This window comes from Protomyctophum bolini (assembly GCF_963924005.1).
Source record: "Protomyctophum bolini genome assembly, chromosome: 7".
In the NCBI taxonomy this organism is placed as follows: Eukaryota; Metazoa; Chordata; class Actinopteri; order Myctophiformes; family Myctophidae; genus Protomyctophum; species Protomyctophum bolini.
Window position 1 is genome coordinate 36083897 of NC_137868.1, and position 13916 is coordinate 36097812.

A 13916-nucleotide genomic window follows, 5' to 3' on the forward strand; every position below is an offset into this window, starting at 1 on the left:
CCTTTTAGAGGTCGGGTAGTGACTGTAAAAGGCTCAGTTTATCTTGCACAGTAGCAGTATTTATAAGCTTACTTTGCTAAACATATATATTTTAGAGGTCATTTAGAGTCATATTTCCCCATGAGAGGGTATACTCACTTGCAGTGCACAATTTAGTACTACTACTAACACAAAATTAGTGTTGTGGTATGCACATTCAATAATACAATGAATGTGCTATACGGACAGAGGCAAAGCAGTGACCTTCAGCTCAGTGTGTTTCTGTCAGAGTCACCCATCCACTGTTTGATTCAACCTCTTCTACTGTAGGCTACATCAGTGTGTTTCTGTCAGAGTCACCCATCCACTGTTTGATTCAACCTCTTCTACTGTAGGCTACATCAGTGTGTTTCTGTCAGAGTCACCCATCCACTGTTTGATTCAACCTCTTCTACTGTAGGCTACATCAGTGGTCCATCCACTGTTTGATTCAACCTCTTCTACTGTAGGCTACATCAGTGGTCCCAGTGGTGTCAAGTAACTAAGTACATTTACTCAAGGTAGCGTACTTGTACTGTACTTCACTGGGATACTTCCAAATTGGAATTGTTGTAAAAAGATATGTAAATTCCCCCAAATAATAATAATAGTCTATATTGTGCCCTCATGGATATTCATCTTAGTATCTTAGTACAGTATGTTCCAACATAAAAATACATAACCATAGCACAAAACATCACCAAGATAACATGATGTCCAGTACATAGAACCATTCAATCAGCGAGGCAGTTTAATTTGTTTAGTGCAGCAATGGCTGAAGGGACAAAACTCAGTCTGAAGTGATACGGTATGATCAGTGTCATTTGCTACTGTGAGTGCTAAACGTGTTGTTCATAATCAGAAGGTTTGTGTGAGAAGTCCGATGATCTTAGAGGCAATAGGGTTAATACTGTTTTTGTTAGACATGGTTATAAAAGTATTTTATAAGTAAACGTGCATGCGTGCGTGTGTGCTGACCCTGCCCAGCCTCAGACCCATGATCCCAGCTCTCTCCTGCTTTTTTAGGGAGATTGTGAAACTTCCTTTCTACGAGGGAGTCTGCTTGGCCCCGTGGGCCAGATGTTTCCTGACTCCCACCATGCCCCCCCCCCCCCCCCCACACACACACACACACACACACACACTCCCCTCCCTGACGGACGGAGAAAGCCACCAGAAGGGAGAGAGAGAGACTCAGCCTCTTACTCTCTCTCAGTCTCTAAACACACACACAGACAGGGACACAGGGACACCTGGAGTCAGAGCAGCAGAGTCGTCTCCACCATGCGTTGAGGTCCACAGTCAGTGGCTAGGAATTACTTAGACTGCAGTGGCCGTAACTCACCTTCACACACATACAGCGCGCGCGCACACACACACACACACACACACACACACACACACACACACGCACACACACACACTCTTAGACTTTAACACACACACACACACACACACACACTCTCTCTGTCTTTGGTCAATTGCACGTCTCTCTCTGGTAAGAGCGCTGAGGAGGAGAGCTTGCGGCAGGACAGGACAGGGATCTTTGCCGCCTGGGCGAGAGGAGAGGAGAGGAGAGTATGACGTGGGACTGCGGCCTGCGCTACATGTTCTCCATGCCCCCCGGGCTGCAGCAGCCGGGGGGTGGCGTGGGTGGGGGCGTCCCGCACGACAAGGAGGACCTGTCCTCCCGGCTGGAGATGGTCCAGAGGCTGGCCAAGGACGGCTGTCGCTTCCTCCAGAGCCACAGCAGCAGCAACAAGGCCTCGGACAGGACGGGAGAGGTGAGTGAGAGCACTCGCAAGCACAGGCACACATGGTTAGAATGGTGTTAGAACAAACATGGAAAACTTCTCATTCTGCTACTCTGCCAACAAAATGTGGAATGCCCTGACACCATCCATTGTCATTGAAGTGTAACACTGGAATTCTTTCCAAATGAAAAAGGCCTGAAAAAGCATCTATCAGGAGACCACAGGGGAGGTTTTGTACATATAGTACTTGCATTAGGTGATGACACCTTGTATTGTTATTTTTGAGGGGCGCTAGCCCCTCCTACAGGTTTAATGTTTGTTTTTAGTTCAATGTTTGTTTTAAAAACGCCATTGACAATGAAGGGAACATTTACCTCATTGTGTCCTTAACACAAACATATGCCATTAACAATAAAGATAATTTAATGTTTGTGTTGGCACCGTTTGTTTTATATCACCATTACATCACCTAATCAACATGAGTTAGACTTTAATATATTAGTGCCCCTCACTTCACACGGGTGTGATTTTTTTATGTTATGTTGATGAATTGAATAGCACCACAATGGAAACAAGTCCCTGCAGGAATTGTTTTTGTGTCAGTAGACAGTGGTGTAGAGCGTGTATGCATGAGTGAAATGTATGTGTGTGCGTGTTGTATGTATTAACAGAAAAGTGTGCATGGTGGGAACACGTAGGTGCAGAGAGCAAACTGAAAAGAACAGAACTGGGGAAGGACTGGGGAAGCAGGCATTTATAGGGCGACACCCGGGCCCAGGTGCGAGCTGATCATCATGATTAGGCTTTGCTCCCCAATCCTATTGAATAAAAAGAACAGAGGTTACATAGGGTAAACAGTACAAAACCAGACAACCTATAAGAGTAATATATATATAACACACAATATAGGGAACCGTCAAATCTATTTAAAAAAATAGATTTTTATGGATTTTTCATATAAAAATACACTAAGATGGAACATTTCCCATTGTTTTGGCATAGATTGTTAGGTATGCCCATATGATGACCACGGATATGCTCTGAGGCTGCATTAGTAAAACAGATGCAGGTGGGGATACGAATTTCATCCAATCAGGAGAGAGACCTATATGCAGTAGGATAAACAAATGAAACCTAAAGTGATGAAATAAAAGAATGAGCTAAACTGAAACACATTTAACTCTTTTATTGCGGCTAGCTGTTAGCATGAATCCCAGTTTCAGGTGCCACCATACGTGTTCACTTTAAGATTCGGAGTGTGCCCGTCCCTCACACACACTCACTAGTCACTACTACTATCATTGGCACAAGCACACACTGTTTACCTTTTGTCAGAAGCTTTTACATGGCGGGAGCATCGTGGTACAAAGGCACAAATTAAATCCGAAATTTGGATGGCAGAATTAAGAACCACCAAGGACACCTCCTGGATTACGATTTATGGACGTTTGAAAATCCTCCTTTCAACTGCTTTACACAGTGATTATATTTGCAATCCCATTGCAACCGGACCAATGTTAAAATCTGCCGTGGGACTCAACCATTATATAGACGGGGTATACATTGGGGTCCGTATATATACGGACATGGGAAAGAAAGAATTAAGCTGATAAATGGGTTCTCTCCCTTCAGTCTGAGACCCCTGTTTCTTAACTGAACAAACAAAACAGAAATGATTACTGTTGAATAGTCGTACACCTGAAGTATTGACTCTTGCTATTTTTTAACAATCCTTATAGACAGAGTAGTATAACGCAGACATGGAGACTCAACCTTAATTTGAAGTGTTCGTTCGACCTTCTTATCGCGGCTATAGTCCTCTAATTATGTGTCTCATTAGGTTTATCCAGCTGAATTAGCATAGCATCACTTTCGTGTCTGGTGGAAACCTCATATGTCCAAAACGGTTACTATTCAGGATTCAAACTCAAAAACAGCAGATCGACAAGCTTGCAGATCTGCAATTTTTGATACGTTTGTGTGATGCTGTAGTGACAAGTAGCGTTAATTTACTAAACTATAAACACAAGTTAAAATGTGGAGATAAGAGGTTACTGCCCGACAACAATGATATATTCCATTACACTATTACAGTATAGCCTAACATTGCATAGCATGTTTTTGCCCTGGGCTGTGCAGGGCTGCCACGCGCTGCAGCAATGAGATAATTCATAGTCTCTCTCTCTCTGTGTGTCTCTCTCTCTCTCTCTCTCTGTGTGTGTCTCTCTCTCTCTCTCTCTCTCTCTCTCTCTCTCTCTCTCTCTCTCTCCCCCCCGCCGGAGTCTCTTTCTCATTCATCTCAGCCATGATAATCTACCATAACTTTACATAAAGAGCTGCTTTGTTGGCAGCTTTATAGTCGCTTGTCTTTGTCATGTTGTACAACTTCCAGAGGGCAAAACTATGTGTGGTGCTGTCCCTGGTGTCCCTGCTTCTGCATTTAATACCCTCCCCCCTTTTCTGGTCATTAACTTCTATTACCGTTAGGGATATGTTTTTCCTCCTGCTTCTGGTCAGACGAACATGGACTATCATGCACCCTATATATAAGGCCTATAGGCTACATATACATGTATTTATTATCTCCCGACAATTACCACCTACTGTAGGCAGATTATCCCTTTGCATATAACGTGTCACAATTCTGCACACTCTGAGTTTGTATATCAGCTATTTTCCCTGCTGCAGCCTGCACCGTATTTGAAGGGCTGAAGCGGTTAAGAAAATGTCTCCCACTCTGTTTTTTGTTTTCTTAATAGAACCGTTTATCAGCCTGCAGGGCACTGGAGGACAAGTTGCTAAAGATATCCTTCTAAGGGAATGAGGAGGTTCAGTGATGCATTGAGCTTATCAGCACATTAGCTCAAATTAATGCCCATTTCTGTCTAATTGGTCTGTGTCTCAGAGGAGGACTGTGGACAGTTCAGAAACCTGCCTACCAGTGACAACATCAATGGGGAATCCAGTCTAAGGCTTTCTATTCCTGGAATGTTAGCATGCTATAATAGAAAATATAATTGTTCCCACGTTAATAAAAGATATATAAAACTAAAAGAAAACCTTGCCTAATGATGACTTGTGTCAGCCCTCGACACAGAAACAAAAAAGTTTTACTTAAGTACACTACTTGAGTAACGTTACTTTCCACCACTGAATATCAGCTGCCAATTAAGCCGTTGAGACACTTAACAGGCCTGATTGGCTCGAACTGACCTCATCGGCGGGCTCAGTTTTTCCTCTTCCTGCCATGCAGCTGTATCAGTGTATGTTCAACCTGCTGCAACAATGGCAGGAAGTTAAGGGCTGACGTACTGTAGGCCTACCACAGCCCCGCAGTACATGTTGACGTACCACATGCCCTGGCCTGAACCAGTGTTCGATCAGGCCAGGGCCAGTACCAGTACCGTCCATACGTGACTTATAGGGCTTGTTTTTTCGGTAAATTCGCTTGGTAGTTTATTTGGGCTTGCTGCATATAATGTTGTTTAAGCCAGTGGTTCTCAAACATGTTCATGTCAAGCCCCCCCAAATTAATATGTGTTTGACCGCGGACCCCACCATCTGAAGATATTTAGTGCCAGGGATCACCATATAAGATTTATGTTGTTAAAATGCTCCGAAAACATTCACAATTTGTCACATTTATTCAGTATGGGCTCCAGTGGGACAGGTCTCTGACCTTCAATAAAGGCTGGGCCAGGGGTCCTTATCCATGTCCTCATCCACCACAATGACCTTACTGTGTATTGTGAGTCACTGCCAAACCGGGGTATACGACCTTTTCCTTGCTGTTACTGCGTATTATTGTTTGAATGGCACGTGGTCTGTCCATTGTATTGTACACACGAACAGAAAGTAAACAAGTACATTTATTCAAGTACTGTATACTATTAAAAGATATAGTATAATATACTATAAAAATACTACTTTTACTTTAGCTATTTTAAGAATATTTTGCAGGGCATTTACATTGTGGTATTGCTACTTTTATAAATCCATAATGTGAATACTTCGTCTACCTCTGCACATTAAGTGCCTCCCTATCGTATAATGTGAATGAGAATAATATATGTACACTGTACATACCACTTCACGTCATTCACATACAATAGTAATGTTTAGTTACTTTTTCTTTGCATGATATTATCTGGAAATGTCCAGATAATCTGGAGATTATATGGATGGACCGTTAGGTCCGTTACCAGATTAGAGAAAATGATTTTGAATAATCCAATGATGCTGCAATAATGTATGATACTCATATTAATACATAAGCTCACATATTAAAATAAATCCATGTTAGTTCAAGCAGGGTGGTCAGCATCAGCAGTGGAAAGCCTCTACTCCCTCGGCCCTGAGGGCTTGGAGTGCAAAGGGCAAGTAACATTTTCTGAATTTTACAGGAGAGCTTTTCATTGATTGTAAAATATCTGAAAAAATTGTGGCACTCCATCTTTAAGGTTATTATCGTTATGGTTGGAGTTAGTGGTAGAGTTAGTGGTAGAGTAAATATCGTGCGTTGTGATTTTATCCACACTAAAACAAATGTCAGGCAGTATGGCAGATTGGTCTGGCACTACATTTTGCTCACCCTGACCAATAGCCCACTATTCAAAGTGGGACATTTTTTGCTGTGACATTTGGATCTGTTTGTAAACCGCCCATGGAAATGATTCATCCCCTATAGTTCCAGACTAATAACTACGCAGTGACATTAGTCTTGCCAGTCCATTACTTTTCAAGATAAAAAAAAAAAAGCAAAAGTAGCAGATCTACAAGGTCAAAATATGTCACATCCTGCCGCGTATCGAGCTTGTGGATCTGCTACTTTTGATGCTTTACTGTGATGCGTTAGTGTGATCAAGTAGAGCACTACTAGTTTACCAAAAAAAAGTTACAACACGAAAAGTTTAAATATGCCGATTTCAACGATATGTGAGTAGGCCTATACCTCTTCCACCAGTGACTAAATAAATCCATCTTGGTGGAAGCATGCTGGTCACCATATATAGCAGCTTCAGCTGGAAGCCATGGGGACAGTTACATAATCCCTCCTAATCTCTAATAATATTTACATTTGCACCATGCATGACAACAGAGACAGAATATTACCTCGGAAATAGTTAGCTTTTTATTGATATTATGGTAATATACTGTATTATGATATATGTGGCAATAACAGATGGTCATGGTATCACTAGAATAAACATTAACATGGCTAATGCTGGGTCCAAATTGAATGAGGTTTTCTTCATTGTCTCCACCAGGCCGAAGGCATGGGGAGAGAGTATGTTTTGCACTCCGTCCGTGTGTGTGTGTGTGTGTGTGTGTGTGTGTGTGTGTGTGTGTGTGTGTGTGTGTGTGTGTGTGTCCGTCCGTCCTTCCTTCCTTCTTTCCTTCCTTCCGTCCGTCCGTTACCAGCTAATCTCCGGCACCGTTGGCCCGATCCAAACCAAATTTTAGCACAAACTCCCTGGATAACAACGATGAACCTCTGCCCCAAATATTCCTCAATGACCTGTTATAGCGCCACCATCAGGCTGATTTAAGCAAAACACATTTATATATGCCTCCTTCCAAAAAAAGCCTGGGACCCGCTACAGTTGAAACAACAAATACAAGCCCGGGTCACTGTTTGAGGATTTATGGATGATGATATGGGAGATAAACGCTGCAATTTCTAAAAAATGACGTATAAGAGTTAGTTGACGTAAGAGTGTTCAATAGCACTGATTAAAAGTTGAAATACGGAGATAGGAGGTTTGCGCCCGACAGCAGCGATATAAAGAATGAGGGTTGGACGTGAAGATGACTTCTCATTCCATAGTCGCCTCTGCGACTGCAGATACCTCAGTGATTCACGAATCACAATTCAATGCATTTCCAGTAGCCTAGCTGTGGACCAGAACATGGGTAATTGCATCCGTTGCGAATGTACATCACCTATACAGAGAAAATGTGTCCTCGTGAATCACTTCTTATTATAGACTACACAGCTCTGGCTTCCGTGTGCTCTGCATTGCGCTGCACAACTGAGTGGATGAATGAATGTATATGTGGCTGGCTATACCGCCTGCTGTTGTTTATATGCCACCAAGTGATGCAGAATTGTGTGCGTGTGCGTGTGTGTGTGTGTGTGTGTGTGTGTGTTATCGTGGAAGGCAAGAATTGTGTTATCCCATGGTGTGCCCGTACACGTCTTCGGATTCTTTTTAATTAGTTTTAATTACGTTTAAAAAATAATAATAATCAGTGGACACCCCAGGTCACTATTTTGAAAGAATGAAAGGGCAGACAAACTGTTAAACAGAAAATTCATTTTCAGGTCAGGATACCAATTTTATACAATCAGGACAGAGAACTCAGTCAGGATACATGTAATGTATGTGTAATGTAATGTGCATTGTCATTACATTACAGTACAATACATTAATTTAAACAAGTGAAATAGAAAGTGATGACTCAAAGAAATGAGCAGACAAAATTGGAACTGGAACACTATAAAATGAAGCTAATAAACGTGTACTCTCCTGGTCGGCTGAGACCCACCTGAAAATGGATTTTGGGGTGAAACTTTTCCCCATAACTTACCCGATGTCACTGCATGGTGTATTGCGGTTATTGCCACGGCTCCGAATGCCTCTCGGCCAATCTGTCACGATACAAGGCAGGAGGTTTTCGGACCCAAGTGCAGGACAGAGGCAGAGAGGCTAAGTAGGTTTAGGCAGAAGGTTTATTACCAAAATCCAGGTACAGGAACACGAGGAAAACAAGAACTGGAAAATACTCTGGGAGTTCACTATATGATCAAACACAAGTGACATACAACAATGATCTGACAAAGGAAAAGACAAAACCAGGGGAGTATAAATACACAGACACAGGTGAACTCAAACTGATAATCAACACTAGGATAGGCTAACAGGCAAACAGAACACAGGTGACTAGGGTTACACTAATACAGGGAGGTGAGACAAGGCAGGTGACATCAGACAAGGCAGACAGAAAACACAGGAACAAGACTACAAAATAAGAGTACACACTAAAACACACAAACTAGGAACAAGGAACACTAGAAAAACATAACACATGTCACGGAACGTGACACAATCACGATGTTCAATAGATGTTGCATAATGTGTACTATGGGGGGTCAAAGTACTGATGTTCTAATTTCTCTCAGAAGGAATTCAGAGAATTCCAAACATAGCAGTTAGTTAATGTAACATGTTATTGTTCCGGAGACTGCTCTGACATGTACAAACACTTAGTGCATGTTTACATTCTCTGAGCTGAATCAGGAATGTCAGCGATGTGCCTCTGGAAGACAAGTGTGTGTGTGTGTGTCGTAACACTTGTTATTTATAACCCAAACTTGTCATCGCTGTCTGATGGAAACTTTATAGTTTCACTTTTCAGGAAATAGGGAAAAAAAGTGTGTTTCCAATGGGTCCAATAATGTAGTTACAGTCACCAGCTCTTGTTAATACTTTTCATTGGTTCAATACTTATTCTACGATACCCGCAGATACGCTTTCAAAACAAGATGCAAGTGTTAGTGTAGCTGCACTGTTACATTGATGGCACCACGCAGAGGACTAAAACGATACCATTTAGCCTTTTACTGTGCTGTAGTTGCACGGAGGCTGCATGTGCAGGTTGGCAGTCCTGCCATGGTAACAGCATGTCTCCGGTCACCTCCAGGCTGCATCCGAGAGGACAGCGTGTCCCTCGTTAGAAGCAGCCGGGAGGCTCCATTGTGTTTTTTTTTGGAGGGCCAGCAGCTGACCACATGGGGTCGCAACCAGCCACACGGGCGGGGTCAATGATTAATTGGCAGGAAAAGGGTGTATTGTCGGTGTCTGGTAGAAAGCTTGTACAGTATCTCCATATATTTCAACTTTTTATTTAAACGATTTCCCCTTGCTATAGGGTGCATAAATCCCACATTTATAATGCTTTATGAGGGCATTCATATTGCTGGCACGGTTCAATAGTTACTTTGGCCAAATATTTACCTACTACAAGCTCATTCATCAGCAGCATCATATGTGCTGCAGTGCAGAATGTGAAAGAACTTTCATATCAGCAATTACGGTACTCACCCAGTGCTGAAATGGAGGATGTAAGAACACACTTTTGTTGCATGGTTACAGAGAGGGTAAATGAGGTAAAAGAGGGTAAATGTGAAGTTTTGGCCCAAAGTCTGAGTTCGAGGGGGCTCCCGACGGCCGGCCGCCGCTTGCACTGACGGGACCACTCTCCATGGTTTGGATCAAACACACGATGTTCGGAGGTCTTGATTATCCAGTGATCTATAGATGGGAACATTGGTGCTTTCTAGAGCAAGGATGGCTTAATTTTAGCTCGCTAGTATTGAGGCTATTTATTTAGTATCTAAGATGGCCGCCCAAACAGGATGTGAATCCAGCGTGTGTTACACTACAAACGGATCGGTTGGCTCTGCGTCCACCAGGTGGCAGCAGATGGGTTAAGTAAACTGACGTACATATGGATGCATCTATAATAATCCATAATTCGTCATAACGCTTCATAGGGGCTAAGTAAAGTGTGACGCATTTTCATGCATTTAAAATAATCTGGATGAATAGCTGAAATAGCTGCTCTACTTGTAAGCCTGTAGATCGGCTATTTCTGCTATTTTTAGAAAATGTGTGAAAATTTATGAAAATTCTTTACCATTATTGTGATTAGGCGATTATGTAATAATTCTTTTTGGCGATTAGATTACATAACCATGTCCCATACTTGTTCCATCTGGGCAAAATGTAAGAGCTGGAAGTGGATGTGTTTTCTGTTGGAGCAGGATGCTCAGTGACGCACCCCGCCCCGTTCTGGGAAGTTCTCTCTGTGATTCCTGGGTTTCCTCCGACCCTCCCCTGACCTCAGGTCAAAGTTCATGTGACACGATAATACAGACTGCTATTATCAGCCAGCCACGCCCTCAAGTATGTCAGCGAGCTGTGTGCGTGTGTGTTTGTGTGCATGTGCGTGCGTGTGTGCGTGCATGTTCGCATGCGACATGGCTGTGGGTGTGTGTGTGTTTGGGGGGATGCTAATGATAATGAAATGCAGCCATTTGCAATAATATGGCCTGCTGGCCCTTTGTTGATGCAGTACTGTCTGTACCACTTTCACGTGTGCTCACACACATACATGAACAAAGAAACACGCACGCACTCACGCACGCACGCACGCACGCACACACACACACACACACACACACACACACACACACACACACACACACACACACACACACACACACACACACACACAGCATGTACAGTGCAACATTACAAACACAGTGTATTGATTTGCCCAGCATGGAGTTTGTCTGGGAATGGACTATACCTGCTGATGACTGACAAGTTAGACTTATTATTGATCTGGTGCTCAGCTCTGAAAAATGAATGAGCGTTTCTCCTGTAATGACTCCCAGCTAAAAAAGAAACGCACACGCTTGAATGATATACGCCAATTAGGATGTGGTTCGAGCTACTGAAATTCAGGCTAAAACTAGCAGACCTTATGGTGCATATCTTTAAAAAATGCACGTAAACTGATCTGCACCATACTCATTATGTTTAGGACTTTGAAGTCACATGATACTGGCGTCGCCGAGCGACGCATTGTGAGTTTGTAGATCTGCTATTTTCACCGTGCAACGAAACATAAAATGACTTGTATAGTCTTTTAGTTCTACTGGATCTCTTCTCCACTAGTCCACTCCCTAACATTTAGTTCTACTGGATCTCTTCTCCACTAGTCCACTCCCTAACATTTAGTTCTACTGGATCTCTTCTCCACTAGTCCACTCCCTAACATTTAGTTCTACTGGATCTCTTCTCCACTAGTCCACTCCCTAACATTTAGTTCTACTGGATCTCTTCTCCACTAGTCCACTCCCTAACATTTTAATGTAGTTTGTAATTTGTTGACGGAATTGTCAGTATATTTAGTCTTTGTTTTATAGTCACCATAGCTTAGTTTTTATTTAGTTTTCGTCCGTGAAAAAAGTCGTTGACAAACATTTTCCGTCATAGTTTTAGTCGACAAAATCAAGACTACAGTGACATCTTGGCAGAGCTGCTGGGGGGCGGTGTGGAGCCCTGAACGGATCCTAATGACGACTTTACTTGCATCATGCATGCAGCCCATGTTCCCCCCTACCCCCCCCCCCCCTTCCTCCAGCCATCCGTCAGCCCAACCAACCACATCTTCCCTGCATGCAATTAGCCAGCCAGGCAGGCAGGCTGGAAGAGGCTGCATTTTTTTTCCTGCTCTAATTGTGATCACAATCCGAGGCATCCAGGGACCCTGGGCCTTGCAGGACTTCCTGGCGCGAGTACGTACTAGTGTGCTGTTCTGGGATCTGTTTACGTGTGCTGCTCGCTCGTGTGTGCGTGCATGTGTGTGTGTGTGTGTGTGTGTGTGTGTGTGTGTGTGTGTGTGCAGACCACATTCTTCCTAGTACAGTCTCTCGCTGTGCGTGGCTGACATAGCAGACATGTTTCTCCTGCAAACAGAAGAGAACCTTTAATGGGAATGTTTGCATCAACGCTGCAATTCAATGACTTTGAATCTCCTCACTGACACTGACCATTTTACTATGTCATTAATATACCTTAGACTAGAGTAAAACAAATCTCAGTGACATCACAAAGATGTACTTCATAATGTTACTGATTTTCTTTTCAGACCTCCAGTTCTAGCCAACACAGAATGGGGGGACTTTTTTATTATTTCCACATATAACAACTCTAAAGTATATTAATGACATAGTAAAATGTTGAAGATTAGTGGTATTCCCCTTTAAGCAGCGCTGCGTGAAATCATGCTCTCTCTCCCCTGCAGGCGCGCGCGCACGCACACACACACACACACACACACACACACACACACACACACACGAAACTGAATGAAGGTCGATTCTGGACCAAATGACTCTGGTGCAGTATGTGGACAGGAGAATGTACAGTAGTGGTGGGTTTGGGTTGGACCTGTTTATTGGAATGGATGCTCTCTCCTTTCTGAGTCTGCGCTGGTCCTGTGCAGCATGGCGGAGGTCCTTTCTGAGTCTGCGCTGGTCCTGTGCAGCATGGCGGAGGTCCTTTCTGAGTCTGCGCTGGTCCTGTGCAGCATGGCGGAGGTCCTTTCTGAGTCTGCGCTGGTCCTGTGCAGCATGGCGGAGGTCCTTTCTGAGTCTGCGCTGGTCCTGTGCAGCATGGCGGAGGTCATCATCAAACTGTGCAACACCCTAGCCTTCTCCAGGTTGTCCTGTCTGTCGCCATATGTCTTCCCAAGCTTTTAGGTCAATGTGGCACTTTTATAGGTTTGTTATCCTTATACCTCTTCTTTTGGCCTCCCGGCTGCACCTAATGAAACACACGGAAATGTATACACTCATCACTACAGTATACATAGCTACAGCTTCACGTATGCATATGCACGTGCGCACTCCTGGGGGACTGGAGCTTAACCACTTAAAGGCAGGGTAAGTGATTTAAATAGCTTTAACATTTTAGGAAAAACTTTTTGTTTTAACCAAAAAATATCACTACCCTGCCTTTAAACCCCAGCATCTGAATTCTGGGTAAAAACTCCCGCAGAAAATAGATTGACTATAGCGCAATGCATTGTGACCTATATATTCAGCCATTTTTCAGCCAAGATATTTAATGTATATGTGAAAACAGAAAAGTCACTATAGTATAGAGGCCTGGGGGACTATATAGGTTTAAGTGGTTGAGTTGGTGTACACTATGGCTTCCATTGTGGATTCTATTGAGGATGATATTGAGGATGTTACTCAAGTCATTAACCAAACCAAAGCCTTTTACCAGAGGGGGGGGGGGGGGGGGGGGGGGGGGGGGAGCTGAGTGGAGCATCAGTAGCATCTTTAGGGCCTGACTCCGGGGGGAAATAGAAACATTATAATTATTATGCCTGTACGGTTTCCAGAAGGCATGTAACGATATATCGTAAATCGATTAAAATTCAAACTGGTGACAATTTAAATCGTGATTATATATATATATATATATATTATATATATTCTTTGTAAGAGAATTGTTAAAAGAGTTTTCAGTCATGTGCTACTGTATTGAAAAGAGGATAAGA

The 13916-nt window shown here is 43.1% G+C and overlaps 1 protein-coding gene across 2 annotated transcripts in view; it reads left to right on the top strand.

The window, feature by feature from the left end:
* The first annotated feature begins 1248 nt into the window (after positions 1–1248).
* rapgef5b (Rap guanine nucleotide exchange factor (GEF) 5b) overlaps positions 1249–13916 on the top strand; it is a 45436-nt gene continuing 32768 nt past the window's right edge. For both annotated transcript variants that reach the window (XM_080768682.1, XM_080768683.1), the window contains exon 1: positions 1249–1802. In XM_080768682.1, coding sequence (XP_080624808.1) covers positions 1599–1802 — 204 coding nt within the window. In that variant the 5' untranslated portion in view covers positions 1249–1598. The remainder of the gene's footprint in view (positions 1803–13916) is intronic.